We start from the raw sequence: 24,505 nt of genomic DNA on the forward strand, positions 1-24,505 counted from the left end.
GCTATCATCCCAAGAACCCTCTTAAAAAAACCCAAAACAACAACAAAAACAAAAAAACAGGAAAGAACTACCAGTGTCATATTCTAAACACACTTGCTAATACTTATCTGGTTCAACTATAGAAGGAATTCTATACATTCCATAATTTAATACAAGCTGGAAATTCCTTAATTCTTCAGAGAATGAAATAGGTCAGTAAAAACCCCAGGATGCCTGATTTCAAAAAGGGCCCTCCCTCCTCAAGAATTAAGAGCCCTTCATAGTCATAAAAATGTTTACATGATATTCCCCTTTTCCAAGAATGCTATTATACCAGACTCATATTAGGTGTGGCCCAATTTGGCCGATTCTGAAGACAAAAATGAATGTAAACTATAAATTCTGCAGAAAGGGAACTTTCAGCACTAAAGACTTCTGGTTCAAAGCATGGGTTTTGGAGTCAGAGAGACTTCTGTCTGAATACCAGTTGTGCCCTTTAAGAGATGAGACATTTGGCAAATGATTCAATCTCATTAAGCCTCAATTTCTTAACTCATAAAATGGGGCTAATAATATAACAGAGTTGTTGTAAGACCCCAAATGAGATAAAGCTCTAGAATACAGTACTCACTCAATAAAAGGTAGTTATTCATGTGACAGCACTTCTATCAGCTGGGCAAGCAGGTTGGCAGTATTTTGGCCTCCTGATGATACAAACAAACCCTTTCTACGACCAATTTCCCTTGCTTTTCTTTTGTCTTTGTAACATAATCTAGATGGAATTCATTTGAAAATAAATGACTGAGCTCTCAACCAATGATAATAGGAAACACAAGAGAGTCAACTTCAAAAGAGAACTACCGCATCAGAGAACCACTAAGTCCTATACCACACAAAAGTAACTACTGCCCAGTTAAGTTCTACCCATCAATGCTTTTTCTACAAAGAAAGGCTTAAACACACCATCAAAAATTTTCAACAGATATGTGATTAAACAAATACAGTAAAATGTTAATTATAGAATCTAGGTGGTAAACGGGTATTCTCGTGCAATTCCTTCAACTTTTCTGTATGTTTGAAATTTTTCAAAATAAAATGTGGAGAGGGTTTCCCTGGTGGCGCAGTGGTTAAGAACCCGCCTGCCAACGCAGGGGACAAGTGTTCAAGCCCTGGTCCGGGAAGTTCTCACATGCCCTGGAGCAACGAAGCCCATGCGCCACAACTACTGAGGCTGCACTCCAGAGCCCGCAAGCCACAACTACGGAAGCCCGCGTGCCTAGAGTCCATACTCCGCAACAAGAAAAGCCAACGCAATGAGAAGTGCACGCACCACAACGAAGAGTAGCCCGCGCTCGCCACACCTAGAGAAAGCACGCACGCAGCAAGGAAGACCCAACGTGGCCAAAAATAAATAAAATTAATTAATTTTAAAAATAAATTAAATGTTGAGGGAAAAAAGAAGGCAACCAAAAAATCCAACCATCCACAACTAAGACCAAAATTTAGTTTCCTTACACATCTAGATGATACCCAATTACTTTGTGTCTTCAGCATTGTAAAGATACACTTGATAATTTTAATAAAATGCCCCTCATTTTTTACATAAGACCAAAATTTGACCCCACTGGAGAGGCCTTTAGCTAGCTAACGGGAGTGGCTTTAAGTAAGACTTTTATTCAACTAAAGTTAGCCAGCTAAGGAAACTGCAAAGCTAATATAAACACTCCCAAAAAAGCAGGGAAAAAAAGTTCTAAATAGTCAGGATTTGTATACTGTTTATGAAGGAACCTGTATATAATGAAACTAGGTATGGATGGAAGTATGACACAGCCAATCACTATACGTGCCACAGCAAGGAGCCATTCTATGTGGTAAGCAGAATATTATTTTGACCCCCTGTGACACGCAGGAAAGTAATTAAAGTCCCCCAGAGGCAGCATGTAATAAACAGACAATAAAGTCCTATAACTGCAAGCAGTAGGAGACACTTCTCAATTCTGTAGGTTAAAACACAACGGCTACATGTTCACAGAAAGGTTAAAATAAAAAAAGTTTTGCCAAGGATGTGGAAGAGATGGAATTCTCATGCATCGCTGATGGGAGCATAAAGCAAAAACAATCCGGCAGTTTCTTATAATGTGAAACATAAACACATTTACTATATGACCTAGCAATTCCACTCCTACGTATCTACCCAAGAGAAATGAAAACATGTCCATACAAATAATTATAGTTGAATGTTCATTGAAGCTTTATTCATCATAGTCCAAAACTGAAAACAGCCAAACGTCTACCAAGAGGTAAACAGATAAACTGTGGCACATTCATGCCACAGAGTATTACTCAGCAATAAAAAGGACCAAACTACTGATGCCCACAATATGGATGAATCTCAAAAATACACTGAGCAAAGAAGACAGAAAAGTCTGTTTGATTTGATTTCATTTATTTGAAGTTCCGAATAGACAAAACTATTCTATAGTGATAATTATCAGATCAGTGGTTGTCTGTCAGGAAGGGGGCGGGGGTAGGGGGTACAACAGACACAAGGAAGCTTTCTGAAGTAACATATGTGCTCTATATCTTGATTGGGGTGGTAGTTAAATGGATCTATACTTTTCTCAGATTTAAAACTCTCAAAATGTGTGCATTTGACTGTATGTAAATTAAACCTCAATAAAGTTGATTTTAAAATAAAATTATATAATATCCTCATTTATAAATGTAAAATAGTCCATCATCAGAGTGAAACAGCCCCTATTCTACTTTTAGATTACTCTGAATTTTTTTTTTTGCTGTTATTGACAATGCTGTTATGAAGATCCTAATAGATGAATCTCTACACATATCTGCAGTACAAAATGGTTTAATGGATAAAACACACCCTTTTTCCTTCACCTCCCATATCTTTGTGGAAAATAAGCTAAGCCTTCAATACTTTCACGTCTTACAAGCCTATTTCAACAAAATAATGAAGAGAAAATTAAGCCAGACCTAGTTTTACCCCTACTACTGCTTTGGCCTTTTGTCTTAACCTCTTAAAAACAACAGGACACGTATTTCAAGCCTAGTGTAGTTAAGAATGTCAGCAACAGATGATTATAAAATTAAGCCAGAGAGCAACAGCATCTCCGTCTAGTTTATTAAAGCCATAATGTGAGAAACATCAAACTCACTCAACACTTGATTAATACTATTGTATTACATTATAAATATAATTGATCTTTTTTAGGAGTCCTAGAATCCCCTTGTTAGATTTTTAAGCATTCAAGGCTGTAAAGCATTTTCTTCTCACAGAGTATTTGAAAAAGAATTTGTCCAGCCAAATAGCTAACATTAGAAAAACTTCTAATAACATTGAAGTACATCAAGCAAATGAACTTACAACTCAAAAAATATTTATGAAGACTATATGCAAACATGGAAAAGTCCTTATAATATGTAAAATGCAAAAAACAAAGACTATAAATATTGTTTGAGGTTTTTTGCATTTAAAATATAAAAATATCGTCCATTGTGATCTTATGAGCACATAAGATATTTCTGCCCCCAAATAGAAACAGTATGTAAACTATGAAAATAGCTAAGTTAGGGTAACTATGGAACTATGGGTAATTTTAAAAATTTAACATAGCTTTTCTATCTTTTCAATTACACAAAGCTTTTTAAACAAACTCCCTATCTTCTCTGCAATATATTTTCTTGGAAATTGGGTGAAGATCTTACAAGTTGGAGAAAAACAGTCCCCTAACTCATCAAAAGAACAACCCTTCCTTTGACTTTTCACTGGTTCATTGCCCAGTTGTTGAGTACATCTATACTAGACACTAGACTATAAAAACAAGGAACTACTCTACTGAAATGTAAAGACATGTCCTTTTAAATTTTCCAGTTAAATCATCTGGCTGGCTTAGGTTGACTCCTTTTCATCCACCTCTGCCTCTTTGATATCTAACTTAGGCAAACAATCAAGTCACATAACTGACTAATTGTATTAGCAATCATGCTGTACTTTGCCCTTACACTCTGGAGATAAGGGATTCAGACATGCATAAGCAATAAAAATAGCCAAAAGAAGTCAAGCTTGATCGTGTCTGTACCAAAGTACAATGCCAGACCACTAAATACCATGAACTTTTTGGAATTTTGTTTCAGAAATAATAACATTTTAGAACACCTAATTTACTGACAGGACAAGAGAAGTACAACTAGAGAAAGTAAATGGTCAAAGGTTTCTAAAACGCTTGCATTTTTTCTAATAAACAATCTGGTTAACAATTTTAAAAGCACAAAACTATTACCTCAATTACTCTTAATGTTAACTTATGTGGAAAATGAGACGATGACTACATAAACAGGTAGAAAATGGAAAGCCATTTCACTGGTAATATGCATCTAAAGTCATAAAAATGTTCATGTTCTTTCAACCCAAAATGGCCTTACTGAGAATTTATCCTAAGGAAATCATCATAATATGAGCTCCATGAGGGCAAGAACTTTACAGTGGCATTTGGACCATTCTCAAGTATTTGTTGAAAGAAATGAAATAATCCTGAACACAGAAAAAGCAAGGTACAAGTATGTTCATTATTTAGGTTGTTTCCAAATTTCTGTTCTTATAAAAAGTCAGCAATAGGGGGAAATGAATGATAAAGAAAATTATAGAAAAACAATTTAACTATAAAGCAACCATTTAAAATTGTAAATATGAAGAACAAAATAATCTGTAAATATGTTTGGGCCAATGTTATGTTAAGAAGTGGATTATAAAAATGCAACTTCTAAAAGATAACACAGGAGAAAATCTAGTGATTATGACAATGAGATTTTAGACAACAAAAATGTGATCCATGAAAGACAAAATTGCTAAGATGAATTTTATAAAAATTAAAAACTTCTGCTCTGTGAAAGACACTGTTAAGAAAAACAAGTCACAGACTGGGAAAATATATTTGGAAAACACATATTTGATAAAGGACTTGTATCCAAAATATAAAAGAACCTTAAAACTCAACAATAAGAAAACAAGCCAGTTAAAAATGGGCAGGGACTTCCCTGGTGGTCCAGTGGTTAAGACTCTGCACTCCCAATGCAGGGGGCCCAGGTTCTAACCCTGGTCGGGGAACTAAGATCCCACATACCACAACTAAGCCCGAGTTCTGCAACTACTGAGCCTGTGCACTCTAGAGCCCATGAGCCTCAACTAGAGAAGCCCGTGGGCCACAAGAAAGACCCAGCACAGCCAAAATAAATAAATAGATAAAATTTTTTAATGTATTAAAAAATGGGCAAAAGATCTGAACAGACACCTCACTAAAGAAGAAATACAGATGGTAAATAAACATATAAAAGTTACTCAACATCACTCATCATTGGAGAACTGCAAATACCATTAAATACCTATTTGATTGGTTAAAAAAACACAATAATATCAAATGCTGGTGAAGATGTGGAGCAACAGCAATTCATTCAATGGTAGAACCACTTTGGAAGACAGTTTGACAGTTTCTTAAAAAGCTAAACATAGTCTTACCATAAGATACAGCAATCACACTCCTAGGTATTTACCCAATTGAGTTGACAACTTATATTCACACAAAAACCTGCACACAGATGTTTATAGCAGCTTTATTCATAATTGCCAAAAACTGGAAGCAACCAAGATGTCCTTTATAAGTGAATGGATAAACAAAAGTGGTACATCTAGACAATGGAATATCATTCAGCTATAAAAAGAAATGAGCTCTCAAGCCACAAAAAGACATGCGGGAATCTTAAACGCATATTGCTAAGGGAAAGAAGCCAATCTGAAAAGGCTATATATTGTATGATTCCAATTAATTATATGACATTCCAGAAAAGGCAAAGATCAGTGTGCTGCCAGGGGCTTGGAGGGAGGGGAGGGATGAATAAGTGAAGCACAGGGGATTTTTAGGGCAGAGAAACTATTCCGTATGATACTGTAACACTGCATACATGAGAGGATGCACTTGTCAAAACCTACAGAACTTTACCACACAGAGAGTAAACCTTAATATATGCAACTTTTTGTTAAATCATAGTTTCAGAGAATTCCAGGCTATAACAAGAGAATCTAACTGTATTTCAAATCTTTTTTTTTTTTTTTTTTTTTTTGCAGTACGCAGGCCTCTATTTCAAAAAACCTCATGGAAGCGGGTAGGAGGGAAAAGGTACAGACCTAAGTAACTGGAAATGAATGAATTCTGTAAGATTAAAGGCCAAAGGGACTGCACATAAATACTGTATTCTAGTTAATAAAGTTGTTTCCCGCAGGGGTACAGGTTAACAATTCTGGTATTACTACACATGTACACTGGAATTGAAAAATTAAGTAAATAAATGGTGGATGTAGGGAGCCAAGTTTCTCACTGTTGGAGTGGAAATGTACAAATCAGCAAGAGGAAGGGGATAAAACATCCATATGGTAATGAAGAAAAGCTAGAGACATCAGTAAGAACTCATGTTTAACTTAATATAGATACAGATGGTTACATATAGAAATATTTATAGATACGTGTATATACAGGAGTTAATAAACACACATATATTTCTTTGCTCTGACAGCTGAGAGGGCCTGAAAGTACACCCTCTTAGCAAGAACCATACCTAATGCCTAGATCTTGGTTTCTAATAACATTCTCCAGTAAAAAGAACCAGTGCCTCTTGGAGAAATGGCTGATTCTAGGACTGGGGCAGGAAACACACAAGATGAGCCTGGAGCACTGTGTAGTACCAGAAAGTAAGGAAGTGCTCAAAAACAAAACAAAACAAAAAAACACACATTGATGAGAGTATGGTAGAAGGGCACAGAAGCCAACTGAAAGAGCTACCAATGGCTGATTCTGGAACAACTGGAGCAACAAAATAAAGTGGTAGTGTCAGGTTATACAACCCGAAGTATAAAATTATTATCCATGAGCCCATACTGATATAAATAAATGACAGAATAAATTAATACACAGGGGAGAAGAGACATTCTTCTCCTATGCAGAATTTCAAATAAATTATACAGTTACTACATACTAAAGGAGAAAAGCATAACTTCCCACTCCTTAAGTGTGGGCTGCATGTAGTGACTCCTATCCAAAGGGTACAGTATGAAGAGGGGGGAGAGGAGGAGGAGAATAACTTTAAAGTCGAGAAACCTGGCAAACTACTTTAGCCAGATGATCAAGGTCAATATCAACAGTCATAAATCATGATGATAGTATGTACAGTTGATATGAACTGATGAAAATAATACTTTACCTCTGTGACTGTCCTCCCAAAATCACCAAAACTCCAATCTAATCATGAAAAAAAATCAGACAAATTCTAATAGTCAGGCATACAATACCTGACCAGTACTCCTCAAAAGTGTCAAGGTAGGGGCTTCCCTGGTGGTGCAGTGGTTGAGAGCCCGCCTGCCTATGCAGGGGACAGGGGTTCGTGACCCGGTCCGGGAGGATCCCACATGCCGCGGAGCGGCTAGGCCCGTGAGCCATGGCCGCTGAGCCTGCGCATCTGGAGCCTGTGCTCCGCAACAGGAGAGGCCACAACTGTGACAGGCCCGCGTACCGCAAAAAAAAAAACAAACAAACAAACATACTCTTACCACCTGGATCCAGCAATTACGCTCTTTGGAGTCAAAAACTTTTGTCCACACAAAAACCTGTACACAGATGTTTATAAGCAGCTTTATTCATAATTACCAAAACTTGGAAGCAACCAAGATGTCCTTCAGTTGAGGAATGGATAAACTGTGGTAAATCCAGAAGACAATGGAATATTATTCATCACTAGAAAGAAATGAGCTATCAAGCCATAAAAAGACATGAAGGACACTTAAATATATATTACTAGGTGAAAGAAGACAAGGCTACATACTATATGATTCCAACTGTATGATAATCTGGAAGAGGCAAAAATATGGAGACAGTAAAAAGATCAGTAGTTGCCAGGGCTTAGGGGGAGAGAGGAATGAATTGTCAGAGCACAGAGGGTTTTTAGGGCAGTGAAACTACTCTGTATACTACAATGGCAGATACTGTTATTACAAATTTGTCCAAACCCATAGAATATACACCACCACGAGTGAACCCTAAAATAAACTATGGACTCTAAGTGACAATGATGTGTCAATGTAGGCTCATCAATTCTAACAAATGTACCTCTCTGGTGGGGGAAGTTTATAATGGTGGAGGCTATGCATTCTTTGGAGAGCCCTAATTCACAAACCCTTACCAAAGCCTTTTTTAAGTATCAAAAGCAAAATTCAACATTTATACCAATATTTTAAAGCACCTACATCCAAAAAGTTAATGCTGGGCAAAAGAGAGTACTAATAACGATAAAGTATGGCCCTGGCAGGGTTGAGAAACTGAGAGGTATGTCAATCAGCATCTAGTCTTCCCAAAGAGGGAAAAAAGAATAAATAACATGTCAAATAAGCTGCTCACCATCACTGGGACTTTTTACCTTTGGCTGGGTGTTCTATTCACAAAGAATGCTGCCTGAGGCAGGAAAAGTACAAATAAGCATCATCTGTCTTTCGACCATAATACCTCCAGCCACAAGTAACAAGGGTTTACTACTTGGGAAGGAGTAATAGATTCCTCAAAACTTCTAGTTCCAAGGCAGTCAGGAAACAAATATAATCTACACAGGTAGACTTATTTCTAAATAAATGAATCTTGTCATTCAATTAAAAAAAAGTATAATAAGGCTTAAGGTTTTAAGGATTTTAAAAATCAATATAAAATTATAATCAAGCTATTCAGAAGAAAAGTTCATTTGTTATCTAATAATTACCTGTAAGGCCAATGTAACAACTTGACACCAAGAATAAAAACAAACTTGTTCATTTCCCTCCTAATAAAATACAAAATTCTAGTCTTAGAATTTTAAAACAGCCTCCTATATTAAAATTACTAAGGCTTTGGATCTGTGCTCCACATGGCCAGGACACAACTAGTTTACACCTTTTATCCTAGCATAATTAATGGGCCCCTTTCAAGTGTCCTGGTCTGGACAATAAACTATACAGTCCTCCTAGTTTTAGTACATTTTGTGTCTGGAAGACTCCTGTGAACATGCACATAGTCTCTAGGCACTTGCATTACTAGTTTAGATAACTAAGGGCAGAAGAGTACTTATGGCGGCTTGGAGGAATTGCTCTAAACTTGTTCATCCCATTGTGGTGAGGCAGGACGGGGGAGGTTAGGGAGGAGGAATAAGAATCAGGTCAACTATGCTTAAGAAATAACCTAAGGCTGCCGCTTTCTCCACCAAACCTAAAATTCCTTAGTGCAAAGACTACATGTCATTCAGCTTCCTATCCCCAGTGTCTAATATTGTATGTGTCATGTAGTAAGTACTCATTAAAAGTTATCCCTGAGTGAATGAAAAAAAATTATTAAGATTAGCACATAAACTCAATACTGGTTTTCCTTCATGCACTTCCATAATTTCATTCCTTATTTTTAACTTTTATACTGGTTTCAGTATTTAGAGGGAAGTACTAAAAATATTATGCAAGCTCTACATTTTTCAAGCCTTAGTATTAGTGATCATTTTGTTTTCTATTGTGGGTAGCAATAAAAATGGTTAAGAGTAAAATATGACATTCAATTATGTAAGCAATTCCAAAGTGAGGCTATGTTTTCTTTTACTGAAATATACTGAAAATAAAAGTAAATTGTTTTTATTAATTTTTTAAAAAATAAACACTGATTCCAAGGAGAGCAAAATGAGGTAAGAAGAAGGAATAAGAAATAAACATGTTGACATTTAAAAAGCAGCCTGTATTTTATGTTAATTCTGGGAATAATCTATTATAATTATATTGTTTCATCTCATAAAAACTAAATGTACCACATTTAGTTAAAAATTTTAAGCACAGGGGCTTCCCTGGTAGCGCAGTAGTTGAGAGTCCGCCTGCCAATGAAGGGGACACGGATTCGTGCCCCAGTCCGGGAAGATCCCACATACTGCGGAGCGGCTAGGCCTGTGAGCCATGGCCACTGAGCCTGCGCGTCCTGAGCCTGTGCTCCACAACAGAAGAGGCCACAACAGTGAGAGGCCCGCATACCACAAAAAAAAAAAAAAAAAAAAAAAATTTAAGCACAATGGGTTTCCTCACACGACAGAGGCTAAAGTATTACCAGTAACGTCTTAAAGAAATTTCCCGATACTAAAGCTATAAAAGTATGCATTTATCTTGTTTGGATAAGATTTTTTTGTTTGCTTACTTTTCAACTTTTGTCTTTAAAAACTTGATCAGCATATAACAACTCTATGGTTCAATTTAAATGTAAAGCTAGATGTGAAAATAGGTTACTTCTTCACACTGCGGGGATAATGAATGCTAGATAAAGGTAAGAAAGTTGCTAATAGCCATAATGGTTTCCCTAACCTGACTAACTCATTCTCCTCCTATCTACCCTATTTCTCAGGCCCCCTCAATCAATTATTCACCAGCAAAAAAAACATAATCAGTCCTAAAGCATTTCTCAACACCAACTCAGTCTTTGAGATCTGCTATAATTTGAACCATTGCCTAAATGGCCAATTTAAACGCAACTCCCCAATGTTTTTAGTTTGGTGTACAGTGAAAGTTAATTAAAGAATAAAATCTACTTGCTTTATCAACAACCTTAGTTTGCAAGTCAGGTAAATTACCAAAGGAGGAATCTTAATATTTTAAAGTTCTATTTCACTACTATTTCTGAATTATCACATAATGCAATTAAAAACATGATTCTTCATGTGATCTGATAAGTCTGTTCTGCGGTGACAAACTGCACCCTGAATCCCAACACCCATTTCCTAAATATTCAATTCGTCTCCAGAGGTACTGTATTTGAGTGTGAGGAGAAGTGTAAATCTATCACTACTACTGAAAAAACAGTTCAAAATACCTTCATCTATGTAAGAAGCCCTTAGAAATGAATAACAAGATACTTTTTAAGTCATATGGCCCTTCGGCAATCAAATACCATCCTTTAACCCAAATTAAGTTTGCACAATTTCTTTTGGAAGCTGAGGAACACAGACTACAGTACAGTTTTTGTTAAGTTGTAGTCTATTTCAGCATATTGAATAAGAAGAAAGTTACAGTAAGACCTTTTCCAAATCAGAAACATAAAGGATAATTTGGTAGGCCAGGGAAATCTAAAATAATCTATTAGCACACAATTCAGAAAGGGAAACTTTAGTGTCACATTTCCTTGGATTCAAAACACCAGGTAAAGAGAACAAAACTCACTGTCGTTTCTAAGAAAAGAGATGCAAGTTACGTACCTTGAGAAAACAGATCCAAAAAATAGTTTTTAACCCTACCAGAATCAAAATGATCATAATTTTGGGTAAAAAGAATTAAGTAACCTGCATGGTACATTCAGTAGACAAACTGCACACTAAATTACAAACTTTATCATGATTAAACTGATCAGCAAAAGAAGTGGAAGAGTTTCCCAAACTTTCACAGAGGTCATCACATCTCCAAATATTAAGTTAATCAATTTTCAAAACATACTAAATAAATATAACTAGACAGGTCCACAGATATAAAAGTACTGTGGAGGGCAGGGGGTTGGAGGGGAGAGAGAGAGCTTCCTGGTTAATCGCACTGAATAGTTCTGTAAGAGTAATCCGCCTCTTCAAAGCAGCTGGGAGAAAATCCACACAAGCAGCTGACTCTGCAGACTGCTCTGTACTTTTCCAAATAGAAGTAAACTAATTACTTGTGTTTCAAGTCCACAGAATACACAGACCTGTCATTCTAGTCTTGCTCTGAGGTCTGACATAAGAATCTGCAATTTCAGACAGCTTAAGCAAAAAACATTTTTTTAAAAGATGTTTTCATAACAACGGAAGTTCATTAAAGGAAGTACACATAAGAGTACTCAAATGCAGTACCTTACTCTGCAACTTTAATACCTTGCAGATAGGTGTATTTCCTCAACTATATGAAAACCTTATTAGTTAGCAGGGAGCAATATAATAAACAAAAAAGACTACACACATACTACCTAGCATTTGACTGATACCATATCACAAAATCTAATTCTGAAGTACCCCTCACAATACTGACAGGAGAAATTCACTGTACAGTCACCACCAATTCTTAAACTTATCTGGGGCTTCCCTGGTAGCGCAGTGGTTAAGAATCTACCTGCCAATTCAGGGGACGTGGGTTCGAGCCCTGGTCCGGAAAGATCCCACATGCTGCGGAGCAACTAAGCCAGTGCGCCACAACTACTAAGCCTGCACTCTAGAGCCCACGATCCACAACTACTGAGCTGGCATGCTGCAACTACAGAAGCCCGCGTGCCTAGGGCACGTGCTCCGAAACAAGAGAAGCCACTGCAATGAGAAGCCCGCACACCACAACGAAGACCAGCCCCCCAGTTGCCACAACTAGAGAAAGTCCGCGCGCAGCAATGAAGACCCAACACATACAAATAAATAAACAAACTTATTTGAAGGATCTTTGTAAGAATTTTCATTTTGAATGTAGACTTCAGGTATAAATCTTAGTACTATACATATTAAGTTTCCTGTCTGTCTTCCATCCCACTCAACTCCCAGCAACATGCTGTCTGCCAAAATAAAAGATTTAAATTAAAGGAGGCATCTTCAAATCAGAGGAATACAGCTAAAACAGAATATCTGTAGGGCAGAGCACAAGTGGACCTACAGCATATAGGATCAAACTTACCAACTGTAAACACAATAGTAAGTACAGTCATATAAAACATAAGAGAAAGAGAAACAGATATTTGAGAAGCTGAACTGTGCTGTGAGTAAAATACATATACAAATTAAAGGCAACCAGCTCCTCACCAGCTGCTCCCAGCTCTGGGCATTAGAGCTTAGTTGTCTTTAGTTCCCTTCTTTATATAGTACAAGACAGCCCAAGAGAGTAGATGCTCTGAAATTCTTCTAACAGTGATTTTCCTCTTTGGCCTTGGAAATGTTATTCAACCTCTTCAGGTAAATAATTAAATAAAAACTAAATTCTCAGGGAGTCCTGGGTATTAATGCACATACAACGATATTCTGACCTCAAAAACGGAATAAAATCCAAACTTTTTAGCACGGCAATCAAAACCCCATTTGATCTAACCTGAAGCACAGGTGTCTAAAAACAAACAGCAACTTTCGATTCCTTGTTATCCTAAGATCCTCCCTTTGGTCACCCAGTTACTTCAGCCTATAAAATCTTTCCCCCTCTTCTGCCTACTAAAATTATACCTGTCCTTCAATCACAGTTTAAAAGCCTTCTATGACCCATCCACCCACCAATCTTCCAATCTTCTCAAGCATATTCACTCTTCTTACCTCTAAACTCCACTGTGTTTTTCATTTATCTCCATTATTTCATTTTGCTTTACATGCAGTAAATTGTTTACATGCACCTTCCCCACCGCAGTGTAAGTTTCCCAAGGGCAGGGATGCAGGGACTCTGTGACTCATACAAGCCTAACAGTACTTTACACATAGTTTGTGCTTAATTGTGGTACCAGGCTGAACATGAGGTGATTATCAGGCAACATCATAAAACTGATACCCTAAATCACTGGTTTTCAAACAGTGGATTACAACCTAATGAGTCATGAAATTAATGCAGTGGGCCACCATCAGCATTCAAAAAACAAAACAAAAAACCCAAAATACTGACGGACTAAAAAATACCAGAGTGCATGATACTAGTAAACACAGTTTTGTGAAACTTGTTTCAGGTGTTTTTTTTTTTTTAACTGGGTGTAATAAAAAATCTATGAGTTTCAATTTTTTAAAAAATGGTTTTAAACTGCCTAAATTTTTTTTCCAAATGTGGGCCTGGAATTGCACCACCCATATACTGGCTCTTACTAGACTGCCTAAGTGAAGCACAGAAACCATCTCTATAGCTGACAGTCGAAGAACAGAATGACCCTAACTGGCGCTAACCTAAACCACTACAATATCCTTTGTGCCAGCAATGTCAGCATCTAACAATGAACTTACCACAGATCATGCTCCCAAAGCACCGTGCAGTGATCATAAATCATAAATGTCTGCTTGTCAACTGAGTCTCTTTGCTTATCTACCAGATCGTAAGAATTATTCCCAACGGGACTTATCTAAAAAAACAATTATCCTTTAGAGCGTGGTAATAAACCCTCTCCTGAAACAAACTGGAAAAGTGGTGGCTGGAAAAAGAACTGTTCTTCACCATAACTTATATGACCCAAACAAATCTTCACGTTACTAACAAAAAATCTTTTCCTGGTCACAGCAACGCTGCAGAAGACATTTCTGTGGGGAAGATAATGCTATTTTCAAATTTAGTTTTATTATTTTGCCGCCTCCACTACCTATGGAATTAAAAGTATTTCTTGGGGTTGCAATTACGATCGTCATGCTCTCTTCACTGACAACCAATAAAGATAGCAACAAATAAGGGCAAAGAATGCCTATTTTGGTCCCCCATCTTCTACCCAATTTAACAATAAGAGAGACAGGGTAAATAAAGATATAACACAGTTACATTTCAAAATCATAGAACCAAAGTTCAACTGCTATCCAACTTCATAGGGATATGACTGAATTTTAAGAATTTTAAGTGACTTCAGTCAAGAATAGTTGACTATTAACAGTCAAGAAGAGCTGAGAAAACAAAGAAATGGAAAATACACTGGATTTAGTTTCCAAAGACCTGGATTTAATTCTGGTTAACATTCATTAGTGCAACACCCAGTTTCCTCTCTTATGAAACAGGGATAATACTCATACATTCATTCAGCAAGCGTTTATAGAAGAGTACTTTCTATGTGCCGCTAGATATTTAGCTACGGAAACAGCATAGACATAGTCCCTGCCACCAAGGAGCTTATATTTTCCCTATCTCACAAGGCTCTTGTGAAGATCAAATGTAAAAACACTATGCAAACTGTAACACTATACAAATTGCAAAGTAATATAATAATAATTATTAACTTGCTCTACCTCTTAACCCTCACCTTTATTACAACAGCTTATCAAGATTCAAAAAATAAAGTGTAGATGATTAGATACAACAGTTAGTCCACTATCTACTGAACTGATTTTCCTAAGGGCTGGGATTTCAAGAGCCTAATAAATCACTTTGTTCATATAGTCTTAGCTAATGACTCTCTATATAATCATGACAATAAAATAAACTGAGAATTAAAGGCTTGTAGTTTCACTCCAGGTATGGGGTGGGTATGTTGGCTGCATTACCCACACCTGGCCAGGGAGTAAAAAATAAAGATTTCTAGGCCCCGTGCAAGACCTACTGAATCATAACCTTTAAAGGGTGAGCCTGAGAATCCATACTTTTGACAGGCACACCCAGTGATTCTTACGCTCACTAAAGCTTGAGGATCACTGCCATGAAAACTTCCTTTGATCAATAACCATGATTTCAAACACCATTTACAAAACCCACCTGGAAAATCTAAGCCAAATAGAATTCAGCTACAACTGAGAAAGCAGATCCTAAGAATGTACTTTTTTAACTCATAAAAATATTTCATGTGGCCCCAACCTCTTTTTAGTCAATTTTCAAATTTTCACATAAAATTTTAAAAAAACAAAAACAAAAAAGAATGCCCATGACATATTTATACGTTTTTAAAATAAATTATCACTAAACAAATATATATACACCCACAAACATCTTTTTCTTATGGTTTAACTTTAATACAGAAAAGTTATATTATCTTGTAGCTATCAAGAAGTAAGGTGGGACTTCCCTGGTGGTGCAGTGGTTAAGAATCACCTGCCAATGCAGGGGACGTGGGTTCGAGCCCTGGTCCGGGGAGATCCCACTTGCCACGGAGCAACCAAGCCCATGAGCCACAACTACTGAAGCCAACGCACCTAGAGCTCGTGCTCCGCAACAAGAGAAGCCACCGCAATGAGAAGCCCGCGCACCACAACGTAGAGTAGCCCCCACTCGCCGCAACCAGAGAAAGCCCGCACGCAACAACAAAGACCCAACGCAGCCAAAAATAAAATTAATTAATTTTTTTAAAAAAGAAGTAAGGCATATACTCTCTGCCTAGCATAAATATATCATGATATTGAATGCTTACAAGCCAACCTTAGGGTCCATGCTTACTGAAGACCATATTACCCAAACACCAAAGAGACAAAACAAACTAGCCAACAGACAAACCTCATCTCTCAAAAATAGACAGTACAATATCCATATCCACTGCACACTTAAACCCTCCTAAGGGCATCTCTCAAGAAATCAATCAAGAGCCCTTGAAACTATCTTAACCTTAAGAAAATCACCTGAAGTCTAATATTTCTTCACATGCTATATGATTAATGCAAAGACATATTTATTTTGGTTCTATTTGTTGAAAGCATCCTTCACTCACTAGTCTCCAAGTGTATATACATCAAAGGGAAGACACTCAATATATGTTACACTGGAAAAATTACAAGGTGAAGGCTAACATTGCCATTCAAGAAAACTTTCCATCTGCAGTAAAATTCAGAGCCCAGAAGGCTTGTTCATACTCCAGCACCAAGGCCTGCAACATGACTCTTTCCCTAACCAGTTAGAATCTAGTCAGTTTTGAAGGGAGAAAGGACAAACCAAACCATATTGAATTTAATTTAATGACTTCTCCTAGATTCAGTTAGGACAAGGCCTTGGTAAGCAGCCTTTAAAGAAATGCACAGAAAAAATGCTCTTTTTTGTCCAAGCTTCTATTCTCGTAAATCTCATCTGTTCTTTCAAACCTCTATCAGTTGTCCAAACTACTGCAATATATGAAAATTGGAATACAATAATTTGCATATTGGAGGAAAGTGTCTAAAATCGGGAAAAGTCTTAATCAACAATTATCTGTTTAAGAAGGTCCAGACATCCACCTATAACTCGATACAAACTACATCTACACAATAATAATCTACCTATGCCTACTCTGACCCTACTTGGCACTTCATCAACATGCAAAGCTTACCTGGGACAACAGAGAGGTTAATTTAAGGAACATGGGTAAGAGACAGAAAAAAGTGTTGCCTAAAGAATGCTTTAGATTCCCATAATCCTAGAGTGAATCCCTCCCTCACCACTGGGTTGAAGAGGAAGTGATCAAAACACTCTCCATGACTGATTCAGGGAGGGATCTTTGTTGGATCATCATCTGGAAGGAACATATATGATATTCTGGAAGGTCCTAGGAGTTTCTCACACTCACGCTAGTCCATACTCATCCTCCTGCAATCTGCCAAAATTACCTTTTAAGTGTTCCTATCAGTTTATGTCTGCAATGGCTTCTACTTCAGACAAGGAAATTGAGGCTTATTGAAGTAAGATAATGTGCCTAAGATCAACAGCTGGTGGGCCTCTCGCTGTTGTGGCCTCTCCCGTTGCGGGGCGCGGGCTCCGGACGCGCGGGTTCGGTGGCCGTGGCTCGCGGGCCTAGCCGCTCCGCGGCGTGTGGGGTCTTCCCGGACTGGGGCGCGAGCCCGTGTCCCCTGCGTCGGCGGGGGGGGAAAAAAAAGAATGCTTTAGGAAAATTAGCATCAACCTAACCAAGATCAAAACAAGTAGCAGATACAGATATCCCTCAAGAACAATGTCTGTTTGGTCTCTGTTTTCCTCCTCTCACTTGAAGACCTAAGGAGAAGATGTAGACTTTGGAAGAAGGGAAGGACAGAGAAAGAAACTGTTTAGTTGAGGACCCAAACAATTTACCACCTATCCTGGCTCTGTTACAACTATCACTATTTTCACTATAGTAGCAGAGAAACTTCAAAGAATTTGGAAATCAAAATACAGTTGGAAGGTGAGAATCCAATGCCAGGTAGATGTCCAATCATCACAACATTCCAGAAAAAGGTTCTCTAAGCAAAGAGTGCTCTTTTTGCCCCACCCACTAAAAGAGAGAAAGTTGTCTACTCATCACCACTAAAATGTAATGTCTTTTCTCTAGAAGAAGAAATGGGCCTAGACTGGAACCTGGGCCTGAGGCAAGTCCTTCTGTCTGTCTGGGGAATCATCTGAGGTCTCCTTTAGAGTACCTAGTTTGTATCTGGACTCTGCTGCAAAAACCACAGTACTCTACTCCAGTAAAGAGTAAATGATTTAGAACTTTATGATAAATTTATAATTTTAAATAAATACTTCAGTTTTAAATTTAAAAATAAACAGCTGGATACAAAGTTAACTTCCAAAGGGAAAGGAAAATGACAATTCCAAGAGCTTCTATCAGAAGGAAACATCAGCCACAGATTTTGAGTTATCTAGAAAGAAAAGAATTAGGTGCCCAGGTACAAAGCAAAAGGTCACTACTGCATTCTGCATCTGAATGCCCTGACACCCAAAAAATTAAGAATATATTATTGCCAGAGTACCAGAAAAGTCATAGGACATTAACAGAAAAAAGAACGCATCTATTTACAGGAAGGACAGAGGATAGGTATAATAGCTTCAAACACTTACTTTGGTGAACTACCCTTTCTTGAGGTGGAAGGTAAGAGGAAACAGAATGAATGGATACCATAGAGTAAGAATGTCAAGGATAAGGGTAAGAGGCATAAGCTGAATAAGAAGGGATAGACTACTCTATAGGTCCTTCAAAATACTTATCCCCTTGAAACCTTGATCAAACCTACTGTATAAACCTACTGTTCTACTAGAGGAAAGACTGAAGGTTATGGAAATTATGGTCAAAATAACATTTATAATAATGAGAAAGAGGGAATTCCCTGGCGGTCAAGTGGTTAGGACTCTGCGCTTTCACTGTGGTGGGCCTGGGTTCAATCCCTGGTGGGGGAACTAAGACCCCTCAAGCCGCGCGGAGTGGCCAAAAAAAGAGAGAGAAAGATTCATGAGGGCAAATCCTAGCACTGAAAGAGAGGGCAAAAGTGTGAAAAAAGAATATACAAGAGTCAGTAAGCAGGAGAGAGATACAGGATTGAAGACTGCTGAGGAGAATGGAGACAATGAGAGCATACACCACCTACCAGTCAATCAGCAGTCACTATACAAATCTTAATACAAAGTATAAAAACACAAATATAACACCTGGATTAAAGGAGTAGGAGGAGGTCTGCAAAGAAACTGCAAGACAGGGCAGCATCCTGCCAGAGCTTTAAGGTATTCGGTGAGGAAGTAAGGATGAAGGAATATGAAGCAGGAGGCACTGCAGCAAGGAAAGAGGATGGGTTTCAACATGAAAGAGCCTAAAAAAGAGAAAGAAGGGAAAACAACCTCAGAGAGAAAGAATAGGATAAAGTCAAGCATGATATCACAAGAGAACAGACTAGAAGAGAGAATGAAAATGGCATGCCCTGAAAAAGTAGGGAGGTCAAAGACCCAAAAGGGGCTGTAGTTTGGGGGAAGTAGGAGCTAAGGAGAGCTCTACCATAAACCCGACTTAAAAAAAATATGAGTATGGTGCAGAAGTGAAGACAGTGGCCAGAACAGGGATGCTCTCAGAGCGATGTGGTGATGGAGACACTAGATTCAAAATACTGGTGTGATAAGGGGACTACTGTGAAGAGAAACTATCGTGTCAAAGACGACACCATCATCAAAAAAAAAAAAAAAAAGCAAGGGTCAGAAAAGAAGGTATTCTCAGAGTATGAATACAAAAAAGAGGGGAGGAAAGGGACACACGGTAGGACAGAAAAATATAGAGAGTGCTTAACCATAAGGAGAGGGTAACTAAGGAAAGAAAAAGGAGTGCAGCGTGGAGGGATGATGTTTCCGGAAGAAAAGTAGGAGCCGACCAAAGGTCCTGCCTATTTGGTTTAGAGGGCAGAAGGGACGGTCCACGGGGGCTAAAAGGAGTGGTGGAGAACAAGAAACTATGATGCTCAAGATGAGAACTTGGGGAGGACACACAGTGGCTGGGTCAGAAAAGGAGATGCTGTCAGTCAGAAGCAGAAAGAGGTTCAACAAGAGGAAAGCAAGGGGAACCGAGGAGCAGAAAGCAGCATGCCAACGGGGAAGGCAAGGGGGCAGAAAAGAAGCCAAAGCAATGGGGGCAGGGGTAAAAGCAGTAGGGGCGCTGGGACACTGGAGATTACAGGGAGGGTGCGGGGGTCCCAGAAACCCGGGGTGTGGGGAGGTAAAACGGCCAACCTCCATGGAGGGGCGGGGGGCCGGTTCGGGGGTTGAGGGGAGGTGCGGCCTGAGGGTGACAGGGGTAGAGGGGAAATGCAGGGACAGAGGGGAAGGGGTGGGGCGGCGGGCAGCCCCGATACTCACACCTCCAGAATGCGGTCCCCCTTGCGCACCCCGGCCCGGTCGGCCGCCCCCCCGGGCAGCACGGCGCTCACATGCTGCAGCGGCGCGTACAGCTCCCCGTTGATGCTCCGCAGTTGCCCGCCCTCGCTCACTTGGCCCCGCACGTTGAAGCCGTAGCCGGACTCGGACTTGACGATGCGCACAACCCGCGGGCCGCCGCCTCCCCCGCCGCCGTTCCCGGCGCAGTGGAGCCCAGACCCCCCACCGCCGCCGCCGCCGCCGCCACCTCCGTTCCTGTGAGGGGCTGAGGGGTGAATCCCTTCCCCGTCCTCATCCGCCATCTTGCGAGCGAGCAAGCCGTACTCCCACCACCCTACGCCTCCACTCCCTCCGCGCGTGCTCGGCCTTCTCAGCAGCCGCGCGACCCCCGGCGCGCGTGCCCGCTCCGCCGACGGCGGGACCCGACTCGGCCACGGAGCTGCAGGCGCGGGTAAAGGGGAGACAGGGGGCGGGGGGAAAGAGGACGGTTTAGACGCCGGGAAGCCTCCTGGGAGTTGTAGTTTCTGAATGGTGGGGGCGGGGAGAGGGCTGGGCCCGGGCCGGAGCTGAGGTTATGTGACGCAATTTGGGCGCAAAGCCTGCTGGGGGTTGTAGTTCACCTTTCAAGCTCTTCTTAGGAGTGTCCTTCTGGATGGTGAGCAGGTAACCCAGCCTGGAGTGGAGGTGACAGATTCATCTGCGGACGTGGAGGATGTTTTATTTTTCTTTCATTTCATAATCTTTAAAAAACAATAATATTAGGACAACTTGATGTTTGTGTCAACATAGTCTTAAATTATAACAACTCGTTCGCTCAGTACCGTATGTGTCTACATACTTTTTTTTTTTCAGTCCCCGCGGGCTCGCAGGCGGAATCTTAGTTCCCTGACCAGGGATGGAATCGGCGCCCCACCCCCATCCCCTCAGTGGAAGCGGGAGTCTTAACCACTGGACCACCAGGGAAGTCCCTATATACATTATTTTATTGAATGACCCCAACAATCTTGTGAGACAACTGGGTCATGAATTCGCTTCTCTATTTCAGTATGGGGAAACTGAACCAAAGTCATCCAGCTGTTAAGTAACAGGAACCAAGGCCCAGTTATTTTTGTGCAACTTTCTTTTCATATATTGCAACTACATAAAAACTTGCCCCATCTATGTAAAAAAGCATATGTGGAGGAAACTATATGGTCTCAGTGATTTAGACCTGGACATTAGAGTGTCCAAGTAATAATTTCAATTGAGCAATGATTTTGTTTTTTAAGTTTTAAAGTATCCATATTTTTTTTCTTATTGAAATATAGATGATTTACAATATTATGTAAGTTTCAGGTATACAACGTAGTGATTCACAATTTTTAAAGATTATACTCCATTTATAGTTATTATAAAATATTGGCTATATTCCCTGTGCTGCACAATATATCCTTGTAGCTTATTTATTTTATACACAGTAGTTTGTACCTCTTAATCCTCTACCCTTATCACGCTCCTCCCCCCTTCCCTCTCCCCACTGGTAACAACTAGTTTGTTTTCTGTAACTGAGAGTCTGTTTCTTTTTTGTTATATTCACTACTTTGATTTATTTCTTAGACTCCACGTATAAATGATAACATACAGTATTGAGCAGTGATTTTGAAGTTACCGTTATTTCAAATTCATTTTGTTTCCCCCAACAACACAGTAGAGTTCTGTGCATATGGCAGCAGTTGATGTTTTTTGGCTACCTACCCAAACACAAACTTGCAGATATTGTGCAGAATGCCTAGCAAAGGCAAGTAAGAAGAGCAAGAGCAAAAATAATGAAAAATAGCATACTTAAGCACTTAACTGCTCAAGTCTGGTATTTGATTTTACTCTACTGGCAGGCTAATAAATTAGTTTGTTACTGTATCATGGATGCTGATAAAAGACACAGAATTCCTGGGTCAGAGACAAAGGACTTTTACTCGCGACATAGGGAGCAACTTGAGCTTCAGCCCCTTTGTATCAATTCCTTTTGCCCCCCCAAGTGCCACAGGGATGACATGAAGGGCTCAGATGAATGCTGTGCACTTGGTGGGCTTACACCACAGCTGGGGAACCCGCTGTTTTGTCGGAAGCAGTAAGCAAACCTGTTCTTTGTCCTGGAGGGAGAGCTTACTTCAATACTCACAGCTGCTAACTGTAAACATAACCCTGAGAAATGACCCTGGTAAAAAGCGGTCAGGGCTTTGCATTCTTGTCATACCCAGGAAGATGGGTAGAAGCATGAAAGACCCATGAAAGACTGTCTCTCTCAACGTAGCTATGTGCCAAACACTATTCTAAGCACTTTTTTTTTTTTTTTTTTGACTGTGTTGAGTCTTCGTTGCTGCGCACGGGCTTTCTCTAGTTGCGGCGAGCTACTCTTCTTTGTGGTGTGCAGCCTTCTTATTGCGGTGGCTTCTCTTGTTACAGAGCAGAGGCTCTAGGTGCACAGGCTTCAGTAATTGTGGCACGCAGGCTCAGTAGTTGTGGCTCGCGGGCTCTAGAGTGCAGGCTCAGTAGTTGTGGTGCACGGGCTTAGTTGCTCCACGGCATGTGGGATCTTCCCGGACCAGTGATCGAACCCGTGTCCCCTGCATTGTCAGGCAGATTCTTAACCACTGCACCACCAGGGAAGTCCCCTCTCTCTTTTTAAAATCCCTGCAACAAATACACCTTCCAGTGACCCCATCTCCCCTTCAGTGAGTCACACGCTTTGTAATACCCTCCCCTTGAGTGTGGGCAGGACCCGTGACTTGCTTCTAGACAATAGAATATAGTGAAGATGATGATGTGTCACTCCCATGGTTACAGGTACATTATATAACATTCCTTCTTAGCTGACTGGGGTGAGAGTCTCTTGCTGGCCCTAAAGAAGAACGCTGCCATGTTGCGAACTGCTGGTGAAGAAGGCCCATGACAGGGAACTGCAGGAGCCTCTAGGAACTGAGAGTTGCCCTGAGTGGACAGCGAGAAAATAGGGCCCTCAGTCCTAAGCCTGCAAGAAATTCTGCCAACAGCCTTGTGAGCTTGGAGGAGGATTCTTGGCTCCACTAGGGAACATAGCCCAGCCAGTGCCTTGATTGCAGGCTTATGAGACCCTGCAGAGGACCCAGCTAAGCTGAACCCTGACTCCTGGACCACAAAAGTTGTGAGATAATAAATGTGTATTGTTTTAAGCTGCTAAATTTGTGGTAATCTGTTACAGGACAATAGATAATGGATATAACTCCTGTTGCATCTATGGTCAGTGCTACTCAGTTTCGATCAATTTAATACTTAGTTTAGCTTTACCTTTCCAATCTGAACATAAGCTTCTTGAAAACAAGGAACTTGTTACATGTGACTTGTCATGCCCTCAGAGTGTATCAGAGAGGCACAAGAGAAGGAGCTCAACAAAGGTTGATAGAATGTTAGTCCAGGAAAGGACCATAAAGTGGCTAATAATACCTGCTGCGGAGGGACATGGTGGGGACCAAATGAGAATATGTGGGAAACACCTAACATAATATTAATACTTAGCACAGAGCTATTATTAAGAGTACTAATAGGGAGGGAGGCTCAGGAGGGAGAGGATATATGTATACACATAGGCTGATTCATTTTGTTGTACAGCAGAAACTAACACAACATTGTAGAACAATTATAATCCAATAAAAAATACTAATTAATATCACATCTAGCCCTATTCCCTCATTTTGCTGGTAAAGGAATGGCTCCCTCCACTATCACCCTTTGAAAAAGGAAGTAGATCCAGCAAGGTACAATGATTTTCAAAAGTTATTCCGCAGGGCTTCCCTGGTGGCGCAGTGGTTGAGAGTCCGCCTGCCGATGCAGGAGACAAGGGTTCGTGTCCCGGTCTGCGAAGATCCCACGTGCCGTTGAGCGGCTGGGCCCGTGAGCCATGGCCGCTGAGCCTGCGCGTCTGGAGCCTGTTCTCCGCAACGGGAAAGGCCACAGCAGTAAGACGCCCGCGTACCAAAAAAAAAAAAAAAAAAAAAAGTCACTCAGCAGATCAGTGGCCAGCACCCAACTCTAAGCAGAAAAATTAAATGGCGTGAATGAGGAAATAAGGCATGCCATTTCCCAGGGAGTCATGAGTTGAAGAAAACAAAAAGAGAGCTCTTTTTTTAGGCCTTTGCACTAATTCTGACTCTTCTTTCATTTTCACTACCTTTCTGTACTTTTTTCTGTGAAGACCACATGAAAAATCACTTTTTTGGTAAACTGAATTAACTGATTTGCTAGAGT

The 24,505-nt window shown here is 39.8% G+C and overlaps 1 protein-coding gene and 1 non-coding gene across 2 annotated transcripts in view; one reads left to right on the plus strand and one right to left on the minus strand.

Moving 5' to 3' along the window:
- Positions 1–20,730, minus strand: part of SNX27 (sorting nexin 27) — an 82,103-nt gene extending 61,373 nt beyond the window's left edge. Inside the window, exon 1 of the mRNA XM_024762857.1 lies at positions 20,228–20,730. Coding sequence (XP_024618625.1) covers positions 20,228–20,547 — 320 coding nt within the window. The 5' untranslated portion in view covers positions 20,548–20,730. The remainder of the gene's footprint in view (positions 1–20,227) is intronic.
- Positions 5,032–5,104, plus strand: TRNAG-CCC (transfer RNA glycine (anticodon CCC)). The gene has a single exon. It is a non-coding gene; the product is annotated as a tRNA-Gly (tRNA).
- Positions 20,731–24,505: the final 3,775 nt, after the last annotated feature.

Source organism: Neophocaena asiaeorientalis, unplaced genomic scaffold (genome assembly GCF_003031525.2).
Source record: "Neophocaena asiaeorientalis asiaeorientalis breed wild unplaced genomic scaffold, Neophocaena_asiaeorientalis_V1.1 scaffold167, whole genome shotgun sequence".
NCBI classification, from domain to species: Eukaryota; Metazoa; Chordata; class Mammalia; order Artiodactyla; family Phocoenidae; genus Neophocaena; species Neophocaena asiaeorientalis.